Below are 19,345 nucleotides of genomic sequence, written 5' to 3'. Positions count from 1 at the left end.
TATGAGAGAGAGAGAGAGAGAGAGAGAGAGAGAGAGAGAGAGAGAGAGAGAGAGAGAGAGAGAGAGAGAGAATGAGAGAAAGTTACCAAGAAAGAAAGCAAAATCTCGGTTATTTACAATTTTTTTTTAATTTTTGGCCATGTAAGCATTTTGTCCTCATTTTATTCTTGTTTCCAAATCTCAATTTTGTCCTGTGTAAGAATGAGTGGGCACTACTAGAATCCCCTTTGCTTTCTTTCTTTTCCCTCCAGGAAAATTGCTATTACCAGGGACATGTGCTAAATGAAGAGATGTTTACAGCCACTGTGAGCACCTGCCAGGGTCTAAGGTGAGTTCTCCACAGTAGTTAAGGAATACATCTGTAAAGGAGAAATGAGCTTGTCGGTGTCCCATTAACAAATCTATTTGGAGGCCTTGTGCCAGAGTGTAAGAGGATCCATTTTGGAGGCAGAGGAACTTGGTTTCTAGACATGTCTTTGACATGGACTCTCCCAGTCTTCATCAGAAGTCTCAGAGCTCTAATCCACTGATAAAGATGAGATAATGGGAGGGAGTGGGGCTGAGGAGACTCAGTGGTTTGAGAGCCATACTTAGAGATAGGAGGTCCTTGGTTCAAATCTGGGCTCAGACATTTCCTAACTTTGAGACCTTGGACAAGTCCCTTACCTACCCTTATCTCTCTTCCTCTTTGAAACCAATATACAGTATTGATTCTAAGATGGAAGGGAAGGGTTAAAAAGAAGATGATGTAATGCAGCACCTACTAGTCCACACATGAAATTCCCCATGTTGATGAAAGATCAGGAGGTCTTAGTATTCTTCAAGCTAAATATGATTCAAGTGACATGTGTTAACCCCCACCTGTAAAAAAATAATGGAATTTGGAGCTGCATTAAGACAGCTCTAGATTCTATAAAGAGGGTGATGAGAGCCCCACTGCTCTCTGTCCTCATCTGACTTCATCTGGAGTTGTGTATTCATTTTGGGGTGCTTTAGTCTAGGATAGACAACCTGGAGAGTGTCCAGAGAAGAAGAACCAGGCTGATGAAGGGTCTTGGATCCAGAACATCTGAGTATCGGTTGAAAGACCTGGAAATGCTTGATTAAAACCTACCATGGATGGGTTGCTCATTAGCTCCTCAGAGAGATCAGCTTTACTTTTGGACAGCGCCAATAGCTGGGAAGTTTATCCTTACATCAGCTTTCTCTCCCCTTCTACCAATCTTCCACAAGACAAAAGTCCAGCTCCTTGAATTGTCTAAAAAAAGGGGAGAGGAAAGACAGAGGCTGGATGGGGAAAAGCAAATAAGATAATGTTTGGCCAGTGATTTGCCAAACTTGGAGCTACATGAAGACCAACTGTTGTTATTTGTGAGTGCTGAAAAAGGGAAATGTTTATCCCACTCACTATGGCATGTCATAGCAGATTAGGCCCATTTCCTTTTTATAACAGCTTGATGACCAAGGCATCTGAGAGTTCTTTCATGCTCTGCCTCAGGACAGAATGGAGAAAGCGAGATGAGATTCAGGCCTGGTTAGAAATGAACAGGGAGACATGATTTAGAGTTAGCAGGGATCTTGGAGGAGATCAAGTCCATCTCACTTGCTTTACAAATGAGGAAACTGAGGCCCAGGGAGCAAATGGCAGAGCTGGAGCTCAAACTCAAGTCCTTTGATCTGTAATTTAATGATCTTTCCACTATACCCATCTGACCCTCAGATTCTGCAAGAGGTCAGCTGTGTAAAGCAGGTCACGGGAGACTGGCTTCTCAGATGTTGTGTGAAGAAGCTGTAGGTAGGGATTCAAGGTGGTCAGTGGCTTGTAGCTTCTCTGTTAGTCATCGATGTGGTGGGACTTTTGGAGAAGTAGTCCTGGATGGGGCTGTGTTCTGGGAATCATTGGGGTGCTTCACATTGCTGTGGATGTGAGGTTGTCATAGGCTTGAAAAGAAGCAGCTAGGTGATGCAGTGCATAGAGCACTGCCATTGGAGTAGGGGAGACTTAAGTTCAGATCAGGCCCCAGACACATACTAGCTGTGTGATCCTGGGCAAGTCACTTCATCCTGTTTACCTCAGTTTCCTCATCCATAAAAGTGAGCTGGAAAAAAGGAAATGGCAAACAATTCTAATATCTTTCCAACAAAACCCTGAATAGGATCAGGAATAGCCAGAATAATGAGATTAAAGAAACAAAACATACTTTCAAAAGGAAAATTGATGTGAGATTTCTGTTAGTTCTGCTTGGAACATATGGAAAGGGCTGCACTGGGGGACTCTGCCAAACTCTGAAGGAAGCCTCTGAAATCACTGTAGTTGTTCAAATTACAAGCAATTAAATTCCTTGAAGGATCATCTCAGCTAATGTTCCACATCTCTACATTTTTTCCTCTGCTCTAAGATGAAACAAGGCTGAGAATGTCTATAAGGATTTTATAAATCTGGAAGTTCTGTGGGAAAAGAAGAAATCAAAGCATTTATTAAGTGCCTTCTATTTCCCACAGACACTGTGCCAGGCACTTTATAAATATTATCTCATTTTATGGGAGGTAGGTGTTATCACTATCCCCATTTCATAGTTGAGTAAACTGAGGCAGACAGTGATTAAATGAGTTGCTCAGTCATACAGGTTATCTGACACCAGCTTTGAACAGAGGTCTTCCTGGTTCCAGGTCCAACACTCTTCACTGAATCACCTTACTTACTGTGAGAAGAGCAGTTATCATTCTACTATCCTCACTTCAGTCTCCCAAATCCTGCACCAGAACATCTATGATTCCTATCCTGTTAGATACCATGGGGTTATATTTATGGCACTGCAGTTGGACATACCCTGGATTCAAATCCTGCTTCAGTCACTTACTGTGTGATCCTGGTCAAATCATTTAAACTTTCTGAGGTCTCATTTTCCTCACCTGTAAAATAAGAGGGAATGGATTAGATAGTTTCCATGGTACCATCCAACTATAAATCTATGATTCCTTCTATAGACCCCAGTTTTCTCCTCTGTAACTGAAAGGAATTTTACTAGTTATACTTGATGGTCTCTTTCAAATCCCTCAATCTATCACTATCATCATCATCATCATCATCATCATCATCATCTCCTCCTCCTTTTTTCTTTCCTTTTTTCCTCCTCTTCCTAATACTGCAGACATGAGTATACTGACTCAAAACCCAATTCTGGTGAATTATTGAGAGATTGGGAAGCATAGGCAGGAAGGCATCCAAACCAAAATTAGGGAAGGAGCTTGGCTGCCAGAGGAAGGCCTCTAGCACCACGATTGACTCTTCTCTATATGCAGAATTCCCCAAAACACCTGAGAAGCAATCATCCGTGACAAGGGAATAAACAGGTGAAGATGATCATCTACATACCAGTGATGCGAGTACTCAAACTGATGGGATCATAGAGCCATCTAATTCCATTTAATTTGCAATGTAGGGTTGCAACAAAATCTCTTGCATTTGCAAATCCAAATGAAGCAACCCTGACAGATGAAGAAATGGAATGTTGACCCTGATCTCACAGGCAAAAACCGTTGGAGCCTGGGACTATAAATATTCCTGCAGAACCAACTGAGGGTCTTTTGCTGTTGGGGCTTTTGGGCTTTGCCTAATTTCCCTTGACCTCTCCCTTGACATCCTGCTATTCCCTGGATTTCCCCATTGGGCCCTGGGAGGAGGGTATTTTGATGGGTAGAAATCATTCGAACTAGCTTCTGTAGGCAGGCAGGGACAACCTAAACCAAGCCATCACCCCATCTAGTAATCTGCTGAACCTTATTACATCAGGACAGTGAAATTATCCCTGGCTGAGGGAACTGGCTCCCTCATCCTGATCCCCATCTTCTGTGACCCTGCCCCAGCACCAGCTTCTCCCTTAGCAGCAGTTTTCTGACCCTAACCACTTTTCCTCAGCTCACCCTTAGCTCCAATAAACCCCTTTGGCCTTTATACAAATAGCTTCTGGTGATTCATTGTACCAACAACTAGGGTAAAGGCTGAAGAGGGAAGAACAACTTTCCTTTATTTCTTGAGGGCTAAAACAGGCATCCATCTTGGGCAGGAAGTGAACCAGCTTTCACTTCCTGTATGTTGTGAGTGGCTCTTTACTCCTCCCCTCAAGGGAGTTTGAATAACAGCAGTGAGGCTGAACAAACCTTTCAGCCAGGCTCTCTCAATCTCTGGCTGATCTAAGTTGCTCTGTACTAAGAGATAGCCTTCCCTGCCTAAAGACCCAGCTGATACCACCCAGAGCCCTCAAGTACAAGCCTCTTGATTAGACATACCATATTTCCTTTTATTTCATTAAATATTCAACAAATATTTATTATGTGATTGCTTAATTTGTGAAAGATTAATAAAGACTAAGCAAAGACAAAGACAAAACTTCAAGTGCCCTAGATAGCCTCAAGGATCTTATATTCAACCATCCAGCCAATCAGCCCATATAACAGCATTAAAAATTATTTAGAATATTTTTCCATGGTTACATGATTCATGATTTTTCCCACCCCTTTTCCTCCCTTCTTCCAGAGCTGATAAGCAATTCCACGGGGTTATACATGTATCATTGTTCAAAATATATTTCCATGTTATTTATATTTGCAGTGGAGCAATCTTTTAACATCAAAACCTCACTCATATCCCCATCATACCACGTGATCGATCTTGTGTTTCTCTTTTGCCTTTCTGCTCCCACAGTTCTTTCTCTGGATGTGGACAGCATCTTTCTCATAAGTCCCTCAGAATTGTCCTGGGTCATTGCATTGCTGCTTGTAGAGAAGTCCATTACATTTGATTATGCCTCAGTGTATCCATCTCTGTGTATAAGGTTCTCCTGGTTCTGCTCCTTTCACTCTGCATCAGTTTCTGGAGGTCTTTCCTGTTCTCATAGAATTTCTTCAGTTTATCAGTCCTTTTAGCACAATAATATTCCATCACCATCAGATACCACAATTTGCTCCCCCCAATTGAGGGACACTCCCATCTTTTCTAATCTTTTGCTACCACAAAGAGCATGGCTATGAATATTTTGGTAGAAGTATTTTTCCTTATTATCTTTGGGGTACAAACCCAGCAGTCATAAGGCTGGTTCAAAGGACAAGTATAGCAGCATTTCTTAAGCACCTCCTGTGTATAATCTATGGAACCAGGCATTCAACAGAAGGAATGAAATCAACTCTACCCTCAAAAAGCTCACATTTTTTTGGGGGAGGCATAAACCAATATTTTAAAAGATGAGTAAATGTAAATTATATGTGAAGTCATAGAGGCAGCTAAGTTGTATAGTGGATAAAACTTTGGGCTTAAAATAAGGAAGACCTGAGTTCAAATCCTGCCTTGATCGCAGAATAGCTGTGTTACCTTGCTCAAGCTTCTTTTCTCTATCCCAAATTCCTCATCTGTAAAATGACTTAATGGCATCTAAAATCCCTTCTAGCTTTCTATCCATTGTTCTATAAACATTTCAGTAAGGGCAGAATGTGAATAAGCAGATGAATGATTTAAAGATGGAAGATACCTCAGAGGGAATCTAGTCTTAACTCTAAAAGTACTAGCCCTGAAACTCTACCATGCCAGAGGCTGGCCATTCTCTAAGGCGGAGGTGAGGAGAGCATGAATGCTTGCTATGGCAGCCCACTCTGACAAAGGCTTACAGGGGAAGATGGAATGTTACCTATGGGCAAAAGATGGAATATTATTGCCTATTTACAAGCAGTTTCAAATAGCAAGCTGCATGTAACTATATTTTAGACTGGATTTTGTTTTATTTGTTTGCAAAAGGAGCTCAGTTACACTAGGACTTAAATGAAATTGGATCTAGAAGGGTTTCAAATATATTTCCTTCATTGCTCTGTATCCTACTTTAGGTTAACCCTATTTGTAATCCTGTGCCCCACATTTTCTGCTTTATTTATGGAAGGATATTGAAAAGATGAAATATGCCAAAGGAAAATGACAAGAATTGTAAGAGAGAAAAAATGATGTCATCGGAAATTTCCTTGATGGAAACAGGGAAGTTAATTTGAGGATTTTGGAGGAGCACGATGGTGGTTTTCAAGTAGTTATATGGTAAATGCTGAACCTGTTGTCAGAGGACATTGGTGCAAATCATGGCTTTGCTGTATACTTACCTGTGTGAGTTTGGATAAGTCACAGTCTTCCTGAATCTCAGTTTCCTTATTTGGAAAATGAAAGCTTTAAGCTAGATAATATCAGAGATCCTTTCCATCTTTGGATGGATAATCCTATGATACTAATTATTTGGAGGGCTATAGTGGAACAGAAATTTGTCTGCCTCTTTGCTCTGAAAGTTATAGGAACACAGAAGAAAGTGAACATGGATTAGGCTTGTTCCTTTTAACCCAAGAGGACAGACTTAGGAAAAGTGAATATAAAGAGGCTAATTTAGGTGAATCTCTAAAGGAGTAGATGTAGTCTTTCTTCCCATTATCTTCTTATCTTTCTGCAGTCTGACTTCCTACCTCATCATTCAAAAGAAACTACTATTTCTAAAATTGCTATTGATCTCTTAATTGCTAAATCCATTGTCCTTTTCTCCATTTTCATCCTTCTAGGTCTTCTGGCCCCTTTCATTCTGTTGATCATCCTCTTTTCTCTATAGGCTTTTTGTGACACTACTCTCTCCTGTTTCTCCTATCTATTATGACCATTCTTCAGTCTTTTTAGCTTGATCTTCTTTAAGTTAGTCTTGCTAACTCTGGATGTCTCTCCATGATTCTTTTCTCCCTCTATACCATTTCACTTTGTAATCTCATCGGTTTCTGTGGATTCCATTATCATCTTTATGCAGATGATTCTCAGATTTATTAATCCAGCCTTAACCTTTTTCCTTACCTCCCTTCTCATATTTCCAATGACCTATTGGAAATCTTGAATTAGCCTGTAGAGAAGAAATAATTTTTTCATAAATATAGTCTATTTTGTTCCCATGTGCAAGGATTTTGATTGGTTCCCAAATTGCCTGTTGGGAAAAACCATAATCTTTTCATATTAATATTTAAAGATCTTCAATCAATCAATAAACATTTAAGTCAACCATTATGTTAAATTCTGGGGATACAGAAAGGAAAAACCAGGCTCTGCCCTCACATTCTGGTGGAATTCAAATGGTATCATACTTCTTCAGGCTTCCTTTTTAGACTTATTCCATTTCTTCATTTTTTTGAATTCACCAAGTCTGTCAAATAGACTAACTTCATCCCAGAATTTAAGGTTGCCTCTTCTATTACTATGCTTTTGAATAAGCCACACACCATGCATTTAATGCATTCTCTCTTATAGATGAATTCATGTCACCATTCATCCTCATCTCATCATCTTCAACCTAAAATATTTGAATATCTCAAGTCAGGGGTAACATTTGATAGTTATCCCTATTTAATGTTGCCATGTTAGATTCATGCCAATAGTCTAGAATGGAGAGATATTTGGGGATAATGGTTCTACCCTATTCTCTTCCACAGCTTTGTATATTTTGAAAATTAGACCAATGATCTTCATCTGATTTATAAATTTAGATTGTAAACAACAACACACCAAGTTGCACTCCATGAGGGGCTTTCTTATTAGTTGAGACTGAATCATGAATGATTTCCTTTTGGAGCTAGCCATTCAATCAGTTAAAAATCTACCTACAAATCTACCTACAAATCTAACTGTGTTATTATTTATCCCACATCTATCTCTCTATATTGTAAAAAAGGAATCATTTATGTGGCTTGGTCAAATACTTTGTAACATCTAAATCGTTCGGTGCATCTATAGCATTCTTTGGAATTACCAACCTAGAAATCTTGTCAAATAAGGAAGTCCAGTTATGCTGGCGTGAATTCCTATTGGGTAAGTCTTGTTGGTTGGGATTACCACTTCTTTCTCTAGATATTCACAAACCTTTGTTTTAACAATATATTTATAAGGGATCAGGTGAATTATTAAATTGGAGAGAAAGGGTAGGAGTGTACTCATTTTTTACACTTTTTTTTCTGCAAAGGATGTCAAAGTTTAGACTTGAAAGAGAACAAAAGGTTTATTAATTTTCTAGGAATCAAAGTCTGGTTTATAATTGGCACAACACCATTTCTCATAGTTTAGGCATCTGATAACTGGCACTTCTCTAATCCTGCAGTGTTTTTATTTGATTCTTCCTATTTTTAAAGATTCCTGAAAGCAACTGAGGATATATATTTCTAGGTTGTGTTGGCTCCATCAACTGAAGGAAAGTGCTCCTTTGCTATCTCTACATTTTTCTCACAAATAAAACTTTCTATTAACATTTTTGTCCTGTTCTTTTCAGTCCAAAAAAATTTTGTTTTGGACAGAGAAAACAGACATTCAAAAGAATATCCTATATTTCTCTTTATCCATTCCAAGAAGTCATCTAGTCCATTCTTTAGTCATCTGCGTTTTCCTTAGAATTTTTGAGGGGAATATAGATTTTTATTATTGTTCTTAGTATTCCTTACCAGCCTCAGTTAATCTTAGTTTTTAGTGCTCAGAATTCTACTTTTCTAGATTTATGCCACATATTTTTTGCATCTTACATCCCCTGCCTTTGCCTTTTTAGCTGGTGAGTTCCTTATGCATCTTCATTGACCTTTAAGGCAAATAATCAATTTCCTTTTCTTCTATTCATGTCTTCATAAATTCCTGTCTGTGCACTTTATTTGAGACAGGAGAGATACCAACTCAATTGTAGGTATTAGGAACATATAGAGGAAGAGCACAGCTATTATTAGAACCCTTACAAGCCCCCCCCCCCAACTCCTAGGAAAAGCCCCACCTTTATATGTAATAATACAGAAATTCCCCTAAAGTCTCCCTATAACAAGCCAGCAAATAGTGAGTTAATGTTAAATATTTTAAAACCCTAACTTAGATATACAAGTGCCTGCAAAAACAGGCCAGAACAGTCTCAAAGTCTCCACCCTCCCTGATCCCTGATTCAGTAGTTAACAATGTATGATAAATGGAGAAATTGCCCTCAAAGGCTGGTAGGTCCCATTCCACTGACTGGACTGATTCGTCCATCCCATAGCCAAGGAGACAAGTAAACACACCTTAAAAATATTGGAAGTTACTGGGGAATGAAAAAGTTGTTAGTAACAAGGTTGTTGGTAACAAGGTTGGTGTATGGTTTGTTCACTATCTCCAAGAAAAGGTGTATGTTGATTATGGAATAGCCATACCAACCCTGTATAATCTTAAGAAAGAAAAGATATAAATAAAAGAAGTCAGTAGATGGCAGCAGGACAGCCTCTTTGAAAACCCTCTGAATCTCTGGCTGTACTCATTCAAACACAGACACAGCCCTGCCCCCAAGACTCTTGTCTGGTGAAAACTGGACTTTTGAATTATCTCATTTAATGCAAACAACAACCCTGGGAGGCAGGTACTATTATCTCCATTCTACAGATGAGGATACTTTGGAAACAGAGGCTAAATAATTTAACCAGGATCACACAGCTAGAAATTTCCTGAGATCAGATTTGAACTCAGGCTATCCTGGCTCTAAGCCCCATGATCTATACAGTATGTCACCTTTATTGTTTTTAAGATGTTGGAAAGGTGTCCGACTCTTTGTAATCCCATTTGTGCCTTTCTTGGAAAAGATACTAGAGTGGTTTGCTATATGCTTCTTTAGCTCATTTTATAAATAATGAGACATCTATCTTCAGCCCCTTCTTGAAAACCTTTGATGAGGTGCAGCCCAGTATATCCCAAGGAAGTTAAATCATCTTTTGAGCAAAGTTCATTTTCAGAAAGTTTTTCCTTATCTCAAACTTAAATTTCCTACTTTAATTTCTCCCATTGATCTTAATTCTGGCATGATGAGGTTAAAATACCCTCCTTTCCAGAGGATTGCCTTTTAATACTTGAAAACAACTACTAAGTCATGTCCCCACCATCTTCTCTTCTCCAAGATAAACAGAGCAAAGTGACTTGCCCAGGATCATGCAATTAGTATGTTCCCGAGGCTGGATTTGAACTCAGGTCTTCCTGCCTCTAGACTTAGTGCTGTCACCACTGTGCTACCTAGATGCCTAGTGTGCCACTTAGGTGCCAATAAATTATGACCAAAGGCTTCAAGGCAACCTGCCTCAGGAACTTACTTCTTGCATAATCTTAGGCAAGTCACTTTGCTCTGCTTATCTTGGAGAAAAGATGGAGGGGCATGACTTAGTAATTGTTTTCAAGTATTTGAAGGGCAATCTTTCATGACTCTAGACTTAGTGCTGTCACCACTGTGCCACCTAGATATCTAGTATGCCTAGGTACCAAGAAATAATGAGTAAAGTTTGCAAGGCATAGAGTGCATAGAATCACAAAAGAAACCAATTATTTTGAAATGACTTTATGTGTACTCATAAACATCCACATACATTCACACATCTCCTTTTTAAGAATATCTTTTTGGGGGCAGCTGGGTAGCTCAGTGGTGTAAGAGTCAGGCCTAGAGACAGGAGGTCCTAGGTTCAAACCCGGCCTCAGCCACTTCCCAGCTGTGTGACCCTGGGCAGGTCACTTGATCCCCATTGCCCACCCTTACCAATCTTCCACCTATGAGACAATACACCGAAGTACAAGGGTTAAAAAAAAAAGAATATCTTTTCTAGGTGGAAGTAGGTACATATTCTTCAAGGAATAGGGGTGTGCCTCTTTAGAGACTTTCAGGAGAGTAGTAGGCTAGAAAGATTCTTTTGATTTTTTTAAACCCTTACCTTCCACCTTAGGATCAATACTATGTATTGGTTCCAAGGCAGATGCTCTGTAAGGGCTAGGCAATAGGGATTAAGTGACTTGCCCAGGGTCACACAGCTAGGAAGTGTCTGAGGTCAGATTTGAACCTAGGACTTAGATCTGATCCACCCAGCTGCCCCTTAGAAAGATTCTGAGGAGAAAGACTTAACCTGTGATGGCTGAAGACTCTCCTAGTCAGGGATACTGAAGCATCTATTTGTCCATCTGCTACCAACAGCAGAGGGATTTATAGCTCTTTGCCCTGTGTGATATGCAGGGGGAGAAGATTAATTCAAAGATGTGGCAGAAAATTTGTTAAGGCTTGTCAAAACTAGATAATGACAATCTTTTCCTGGTGAGTCTCATGGTGAGTCTGATTGAGCCAAAAAGATCTTTCTGGATGGCCTGACACAAGTGAGAATTTGGTGACCACACTGACGAGCTTACTGAGCTGTCAAGAGGTCAAGGGAAATACCCACCTAAATATCTGACTGAAGTGCTTCCTTCAAGTCCTTTTAGTTTCCAGATCCATGAGAAAGATATTGGCAAACTTGGGAGAAGCCAGGACATCTAGCGTCTATGGCATTTGGAGATTGTCTAAAGGAACTAGCAATATTCATCCTGGAGAAGAAAAGATGTCGGGGTGGTGGGGGAAATGTGACTTGGACCCAGAACCAAGATCAATGGGGGAAAGCTGAAGAAGAAAGTTTAGGCTTGATGTGAGGAAAAACTTCTTGGAAATGAACTTTGTTCAAAGGATGGCTTGACTTCCTTGGGACATAGTGGGTGGTTCCTCCTCAAAGGAGAGGAGGGATCTGAATGCCCATTTTCTGGCTATGCTATTAAAGGGATTAATTTTCAGGTATGAGTTGGATGTGCTGAGGTTCCTTCCTGCTCTGAGGTTCTGTGGTCTTAGTGGGCCAAGAATCTCATTTTAAAATACAAATATTAAGCACCATTTGAGAAAGGCTTGGTTGGCTCTGCTGTCTTTCAGGGGATTCTTTATACATCAGGAAAAAGATTACTTCATTGAGCCATGGGGGCCAAGAGAGCAAGAAGAACAAGAACATGCCCTGTACACATATGAAACGCAGGAACAGAACCTTCCTGAGACATCCTGTGGAGTAGACATGGTGGAAGAGGAAGAACCATTCATGGAGAGGACTGTGAGGATAGGCAACAATGCCATGGTAAGGACACTGCTTTCCGCCCCTTCTCTATGCTTGACTAAGAAAAGGAGTGAATCAAAAAAGTCCTCAAAGGGACCACCCTAATGCACACAGGCCTTCCTGGCTGCCCTGGCCTCTACAACTGAAAACCACAATGCTAGCTAACCCAGCAGCTCATCTGATTGGATTGCTGTTGTCACCATTGAGGTTTGAGTCAGTAGTTGGTGCTATGATTAAGATTCTCTGGAGACTGTAGCTGAAATATAATTGTGTATTAAATAATTACAAATGTGCCAGAGAAAGAAAAGGTGCCAGCCACATATGGCCAGCCATTCTCTTAGTCAAGTTCCCAGTGATCTGGGAGCAGCTTCATGCTAGAGAGCATGCCTTTGCAGACTAGAATTCTGAGGAAAGAGACATAATTCCTCCCCATGATAGTGATTAAAGTTCTCTTTTTTATTTTTTAAGTTAATTTATTAACTGACTGGTCAAGACATCCTAATTGTGGTCAAATGATTCTCTAGGTCAGCATAAAACAAATGGAAACTCCTGCCCCAGGTACAGATCTACATTTTGGGGAACTCATTATATAGCTCCTCCCTTGAGCATCCCAAGACATATTTAGTTGGTGAGAGCTAACTGAGAGGCGGTCCAGCAGACCCTCAGCCCTTCCCCAAACTGACAGGTGAGGTTTCCTGAGAAAAGAACCCTTGTCTCCTTTATTTATTTATCAAATTCTATTAAAAAGAAGACAGTGTTTGAGATTCCTAAAGACCAAGAACACGCAAAAAGTAGCCAATTAGATGACATCTCTGACCCAGATCCTGGACAGAGCAATACATAGTAATTCTCCCTATTATATAATACAGGAAATGAAAAACAATGTCTCACACCCTACTCTAATTTTTCTCTTTGTGGTATCCCTTTCCTAAGCCCCTTTGATTGGAGGGCTCTGATCTCAGTCCAAACAAAAGGTGGCTCTTCTGGATGCCATGAGGCAAACAGACATTTAGAATGGTCTCAAAGAAAACTTTTCTCTGTCCACTTTTCTCTGCCTGTCTCTCCTTATTTACTAAGTTGCTTCACTACCCAAGAGGGTTGTTTGTAGGTAAACAAAGGACCTGTATCTATGCTACATCAACCAGGGAAAGAAGCAAGTTTTCAGCTTTAATCTTAAATTCATCCCTTTTCTTTTCCTTTAAAATCAAAAAGGGTTTTTGGGGTGTCAAAAAGAAGTACAGATTGGGGGCAGCTGGGTAGCTCAGTGGATTGAGAGCCAGACCTAGAGACAGGAGGTCCTGGGTTCAAATCTGGCCTCAGCCACTTCCCAGCTGTGTGACCCTGGGCAAGTCACTTGACCCCCATTGCCTACCCTTACCACTCTTCTGCCTTGGAGCCAATACACAGTATTGACTCCAAGACAGAAGGTAAGGGTTTAAAAATAATAAAAAAAGAAGTACAGATTAATATGAAATTTTCCCATTGGTCATCTGCTTCTAGGAGCTAAAATAGTGGAGGAAGGAAGAATCAGTAATATTGACTCCTGTGAGATTATTGAGACTAATGATACTGAGACAATTAAATGCCTTGTACATAAGAAGTTAGAATGATTGGATTGGAGTTGGAGGATCTTACTCCAACTGCAGGGCACTATAAGGGCACTATTAGAATAGATATAGATGTCTATGTCTATTCTAATAGTGCCCTGTGAGATCCATCTATCTATCTATCTATCTATCTATCTATCTATCTATCTATCTATCTATCTATCTATCTATCTATCTAATTATATAATCTATGTGATTTGGGGCAAGTTGTCTAATTTTCATCCGAAAAAAGGATGGGATTTGACTAAACAACCTTTGAGATTTCTTTTCAGCCCTGAGTCTATGGTATATTGATATTCTTTTTCCCCTTAAGGGACAGGAAAGTGGAGGGAGGATAGGTAGAGGGATGAAGCTCTTTATAATTAGTTTGACTGACCTTTAGAGGATGGACATACAATATAGAGCAAATTCTATCCAAATACACTACAGATTATGCATATGTATCTATGTGTGTCTTATATAGTGGAATATGGATTGTTTGTATGTATAGATGAATATATATATTACTTTTGGGTAGTCAGAACTGGCACCAGGCAGATGCTGTGCCCTTTTCCTAGGCTTGGTGCATAGGCCCCTCCCTCCTGTCCCCCTCCCTCTCTTCCTTAGCTCTTTAGCCTGACCCCAGTCCAGTATTTTGGAGCTTTACACCATTAGTTTTCAGCTTGACACCCTCAGAAAGCCTTTGTTCTTGAAGGGCTATGCCATGCTGGCTGTCAGTAAGGGCCAGGGCAGTCCTCCAAAGTCTATAGTGCTGGAAAGAAGGAGGGAGAGCTGGAATGTGGGGATGGACTTTTTTTTTTTTGGTAAACCTACATCTTGTCTTTTGGTCTGCTAGTGTGGTCTCACTACAGGTGGAGAGGTAAGAGGAAGAGGTAGTGAATGAACTTCTAGTTAGTGAGCATCAATTCATGTTGATTTGTTTGCTTTGCTTAACATTCTTTTGCATTCTGAGTGTCCCAGATAATGGAAGGACAGCTGAAGTTGCTTCATATAGGGAACATTCGTTCTGTTTGGTAAAGTTTTTGATTTTTTTTAACCCCTCACCTTCCATCTTAGAATCCATACTGTGTATTGGTTCTAAGGCCGAAGAGGAGTAAGGGCTAGGTCTTGGGGGTCAAGTGACTTGCCCAGGGTCACACAGCTGGGAAGTGTCTGAGGCCAGATTTGAACCCAGGTCCTCCCATCTCTAGGCCTGACTCTCTATCCACTGAGCCACTCAACTGCCCCTGTTTCGTAAAGTTTTGAGACATCGGAGGACAAGAGAAAAATGGCTGGTCTCCATCTTGTTGCTTATATGATCTGGAAACTTGGAAATGCTTTGTTTAAAAAAGAAAATGCCCATGAATTGGATTGTATTGTTGAATCTTAAATAGGTGCAGGTGGTGCTATCAGCACCCTTGAATGAAAGATGGTGTATTAATAACTTCCTCCTTATATCTTTTGTTAGAAACAAGAAGACATAAATCAAAAGAAATATATCGAATACTATTTGGTCCTGGATAATAAAGTGGTGAGTATTCAGATAAGGCAAAGCTCCAGTTAATCCCCCTGTAGAAAAAGGGATTATTTGGCTTAGTTGGAAGGAGTAATGGTTCTGTAGGCCACCCAGCACTGAATGTTTTAAGGAGATAAAGCTGGGCTTGAACAAGAAGCTGATAGCCTGGAGTGGGTCGACTTCCTTTTACAACATCTTGGGGACTAGGGGAAACTGTTGGCTGATTTTTTTGAACTCTTGTTTTCTTTTTCCATTGACTTTGTTTCTCATTGCCTTTATATTCATGATCTCTTTCTCCTGTTTGATTTTTCAGCTGCAATGGCTGCCAAAGCCATAGATTCAGATTTTCTCTTACATACCTGAACTCTCTGATATATATGTATATATACATCCATGCATAGACATGTACATGTATATGTCTACACATGATTAATATACTAGATACAGAATATAGTAAATACACTTAAGCAAATTATGCATCTTATATGCCTGTGTATATATCAGTGTATTGCACATGCATATATGTGTATATGTGTATATACAGATAGGTAGATAGATACAGAGACAGAATTTTGGGGAGAGCTTTGTGATTTCAGCAGTGTTGGTGTAGATCCCCCAATGCAGAAGAGACATTTCTCTTCTAATATATAATCTTCATTAATTCCCTAAGATTTGAGATAATTAATGACTTGCTAATGGCCATACAACTAGGATAGTGAGAAGCAGGACATCATTTTTGATCTTCCTGTGTCCTAGGCTTCCTCTATTCCCCAGGTCACACTATATCCACAGTCAATTATTTAATGACCTAAACTTGAAAGGAAAGCACCTAACCATACTGAAGGACTAAAATTTTCAAGAAACATTAGTATGTGCTTCCCATTTCCCAGGTTTGGCTTCTTATCTGTCAGATTGTTTCAGAGTAAGATTGACCTACCTAAATCATAGATTTAGAACTGGAAAGGACTTCAGAAGTCATCTAGGTCAACCTTTCTTCCCCTAGATGAGGAACCTGACACTTGAAGGTAAAAGGACTGGCCCAGTGCCACTCAGACAGCTGCAGTAGCAAAACTCTCTTCCTCCCTCCCTCTTTCTTTCTCTCTTCCTCCCTCCCTCTCTCCTTCTCTCTCTCTCCCTCTCTTTCCCTCTCTCTCTGTATCTCGCTCCCTCCCTCTCTCTCTTTCTCTCTCTGTCTCTCTCTTCCTCCTTCCTTCTCTCTCTCCTTCTCTCCTTCCCTCCCTCTGTCTCTCTCAGTCTCTCTGCTTCTCTCTCTGTCTCTCCCTCCCTTCTTTCTCCCTCTCTCTCTTTCTCTCTCTCTGTCTCTCTCTGACTCTGTGTCTTTCTCTCATCTTTGCCTCTCTCTGTCTTATCTGCTCCTATTAGATCATACATAGTTTGATCAGTGATTACATTTATATATATATATATATATATATATATATACATAAATTATATATAATTTTTGCTCTATCATGGAATCTGTTATCTAGTCAGGTTGGTAAATGTATGCCATGCCCCTCCTTCCATTCATTTAGATTGAAGTCAAGACTGGGACTTAGTAGATAATCAGAGTCTTTTTTCTGAGTGCCATCAAGGTCCAGTGGCTTGGTAGGAGGTGTCAGAGATAAGATTAGGATCCAGGTTATTCAGTCCCCTGCATACACTTTTCTACTAACTTTGTTAGGTTGCTTTTTACACTGTGCACATGGTAGATATTTAATAAATCTTTGTTGACTTGAATCCAATTTCTCTTATGATAGTATTCAAATTTCTTTCTCGATCTTTATGCTTTTCTCATGCAACTTTATTATAAGCTTTGAGGGCAGTACAGTGAGAAGAGTGTTGGCTCTGCAGACAGAAATCCTAGATTCTGACATCATCTCTACTCCTTATTCCTTTTACCCTGGCCAAGTCACTAATTTTCTGGGCTTCGGGTTCTCCAATGGTATTGTGAGATTTGGCTGAGCTGAGAGGGAAGAGAGTGAAGAAGAAAGTAGGGAAAGGGAGAGAGAGAAAAAGAGTCAGAGAAAGAAAGTCAGAGACAGAAACAGTATCAGAGAGGAGGACAAGTGTGTGTGTGAGAGAGAAAGAAAGGTTGTATAGGAGAAAGAATGAGAAAAAGTGAGAAAGACATAAACAAACAGGAGAGTCTGAAAAAGAAGAAAAAGGAAAAAGTATGTGAGAAAAGGTGAGTGAAAAAGAGACAGAAACAAAAAGACAAAGCCGGTGACTCAGAGAAAGAGGAGAGAAAGAAAAAGAATATATATATATATATATATATATATATATATATATATATATATATATATACATATATATGAGAGAGACAGAGAGACAGAGACAGAGAGACAGAGAGGTATTAAAAGAATAGTGGGTTTAGCCCCAAGGAAAGATGAAAATAAGATGATCTAGGAAAATTTTAATTTGAGGAAGGAGAGAAATCACATCTGAGAAAAGTCATGGAAGACTTCTCAGAGGAGGTAGCACGCAAAGGGAACTTAAAGAGGGAAAAAAAAAAAAAGATGTTAACATTGGGAGATGAGAAGAAAGAGCCTTTAAAACACAGGGGATAACTGAAGGATATCAAGAGGGAAAGCCAGGTCTAGACTGTTGAATTTCATAGTGGATTAATTAATGAAAATAAAATAAACAATGAGATGGAGTCTTCTAATACCTCCCCTTCCTCCCCTTCTCCCCACTTTGAAATTCAGGGACACTGGTCTTCTAGCCAGAACCTCCATCTCCATACCCAGCATTTTTGCTGGCTCTCTCCTGCACATAGAACTCTCTTCAACGTCTCCTGACTTTCTTTAAGTCCCAATTGAAATCTCATCTTTCATAGAAAGCCTTTTCTGACCTCCCTTAATTCTAGTGGTTTCCCTTTTTTGATTATTTCCAATTCATCGTTTACTTATCTTGGTATCTTGTTTAACATAGTTGTTCACATATTGTTTCCTCCAATAGACTGTGACCTCCTTGGGAGGTGGGGAGAGCTTTCTTTCAACTTCCTTTGAATCCCTGGTGCTTACCACCATCTCTGACACTTAGCAGCTGATCAATAAATGTTTATCAATTATTGTTACACAACTGATAGAAAACTCCCCTGAGTGAGGAAAATCTGTGTTCAAGACTTCCCCCTTTGACGTAGATTGGCTACGGGATCTTGGGGAAGTCACTTAAACTTTGAGGACTGTTATGTAGAGATGGATGCATGGAATCCCTGCAAAGATACAGGGATGGACTCACCCAGAATTCCAGGGAACCCTCCTGGAGAACTTTGGGTGAAGGGGCAGTTGAGAAGAGTTGACAGTTGCTTTGTGGAGGTTGAGTTGAGCAGACTCACTGCTTACTGATCCTGACCTGGGGGTTCACCTGAGTGGCCATTGTGGCATAAGCCAGTGGGGTTTCTACTCTCTAAGACTATAAATTACAGAAGCAATCTAACCTATGTTGATAGAGGGAGTTTTCACATTGGGAGTTCCCTAAATGATGAAATCACAAATCTATACCACTGATGATGATATGATGACAGAAAAAAAAAAATAAAACCCCAAACTGAAGTCAGCTACCCTCTCCAGTCTCCCAGTGTAACTTTTGTGTACTTTCGTTGAATTCTGTTTAGACTAGAAGAATTCCTTCTCCCCCAAGAGGTCACCATTTCATTTCTTTGGAAACTGACACTTGTCTCTAATTTTTTTTTTTCAGTTCCGAAAGTATAATCGAAGCCCAGAGCAAATCAGGCAGAGGGTTTTTGATATGGTCAACTTTGTCAACATGGTACGGTTGGTGTTGTTAAGTCAGAATGAAAACAATTTGTCAGGATATTTTCTGGAGTTTCTCAGGAAAGAGAGAGAAATCCAATATTACTCAATTCTATGACACTGTTCAGTCAGCAAAAGCAGACGAACGTGCTCATGCTCATATAAACACTGATAGGGAGGCGATGCTCCTGGCAGACACGTCCACTCAATATCATTGTGGCTCAGAGGTTAATCCAGCTAGAAGTTCTGAGCTATCACTTTTCCAAGTGCAATCACCAAGATGGGGAAACAAAAAAAAGGTGCTCAGACATGTGCCATCTTATTCTTAAACATGACTCCTTTCTGATTACTTTAAAATAGCTTCGATTGGAAATCCCTGGGCTTTTGTTCAGTTGTTTCAGTCATGTCTGACTCATTGTGATCCCATTTGGGGTTTTCTTGTCAAAGATCGTGGAGTGATTTATCATTTCCTTCTCAAGCTCATTTTACAGATGAGTAAACTGAGGCAAAATAGAGTTAAGTGACCTGCCCAGGTTCACATGGTTAGT

General features: G+C 40.0%; 1 protein-coding gene across 1 annotated transcript in view; it reads left to right on the top strand.

Annotated features, from left to right (window-relative positions):
- The window catches only part of ADAM28 (ADAM metallopeptidase domain 28), a 140,763-nt gene that overhangs the window by 80,738 nt on the left and 40,680 nt on the right, over nt 1-19,345 (top strand). Inside the window, exons 5-8 of the mRNA XM_044659258.1 lie at nt 252-328; nt 11,760-11,955; nt 14,989-15,051; nt 18,742-18,813. Coding sequence (XP_044515193.1) covers nt 252-328; nt 11,760-11,955; nt 14,989-15,051; nt 18,742-18,813 — 408 coding nt within the window. The remainder of the gene's footprint in view (nt 1-251; nt 329-11,759; nt 11,956-14,988; nt 15,052-18,741; nt 18,814-19,345) is intronic.

This window comes from Gracilinanus agilis, chromosome 2, assembly GCF_016433145.1.
Source record: "Gracilinanus agilis isolate LMUSP501 chromosome 2, AgileGrace, whole genome shotgun sequence".
NCBI lineage: Eukaryota > Metazoa > Chordata > Mammalia > Didelphimorphia > Didelphidae > Gracilinanus > Gracilinanus agilis.
The sequence above is the reverse complement of the archived record's forward strand: the minus strand, read 5'-3'. Positions and strand labels throughout refer to the sequence as shown.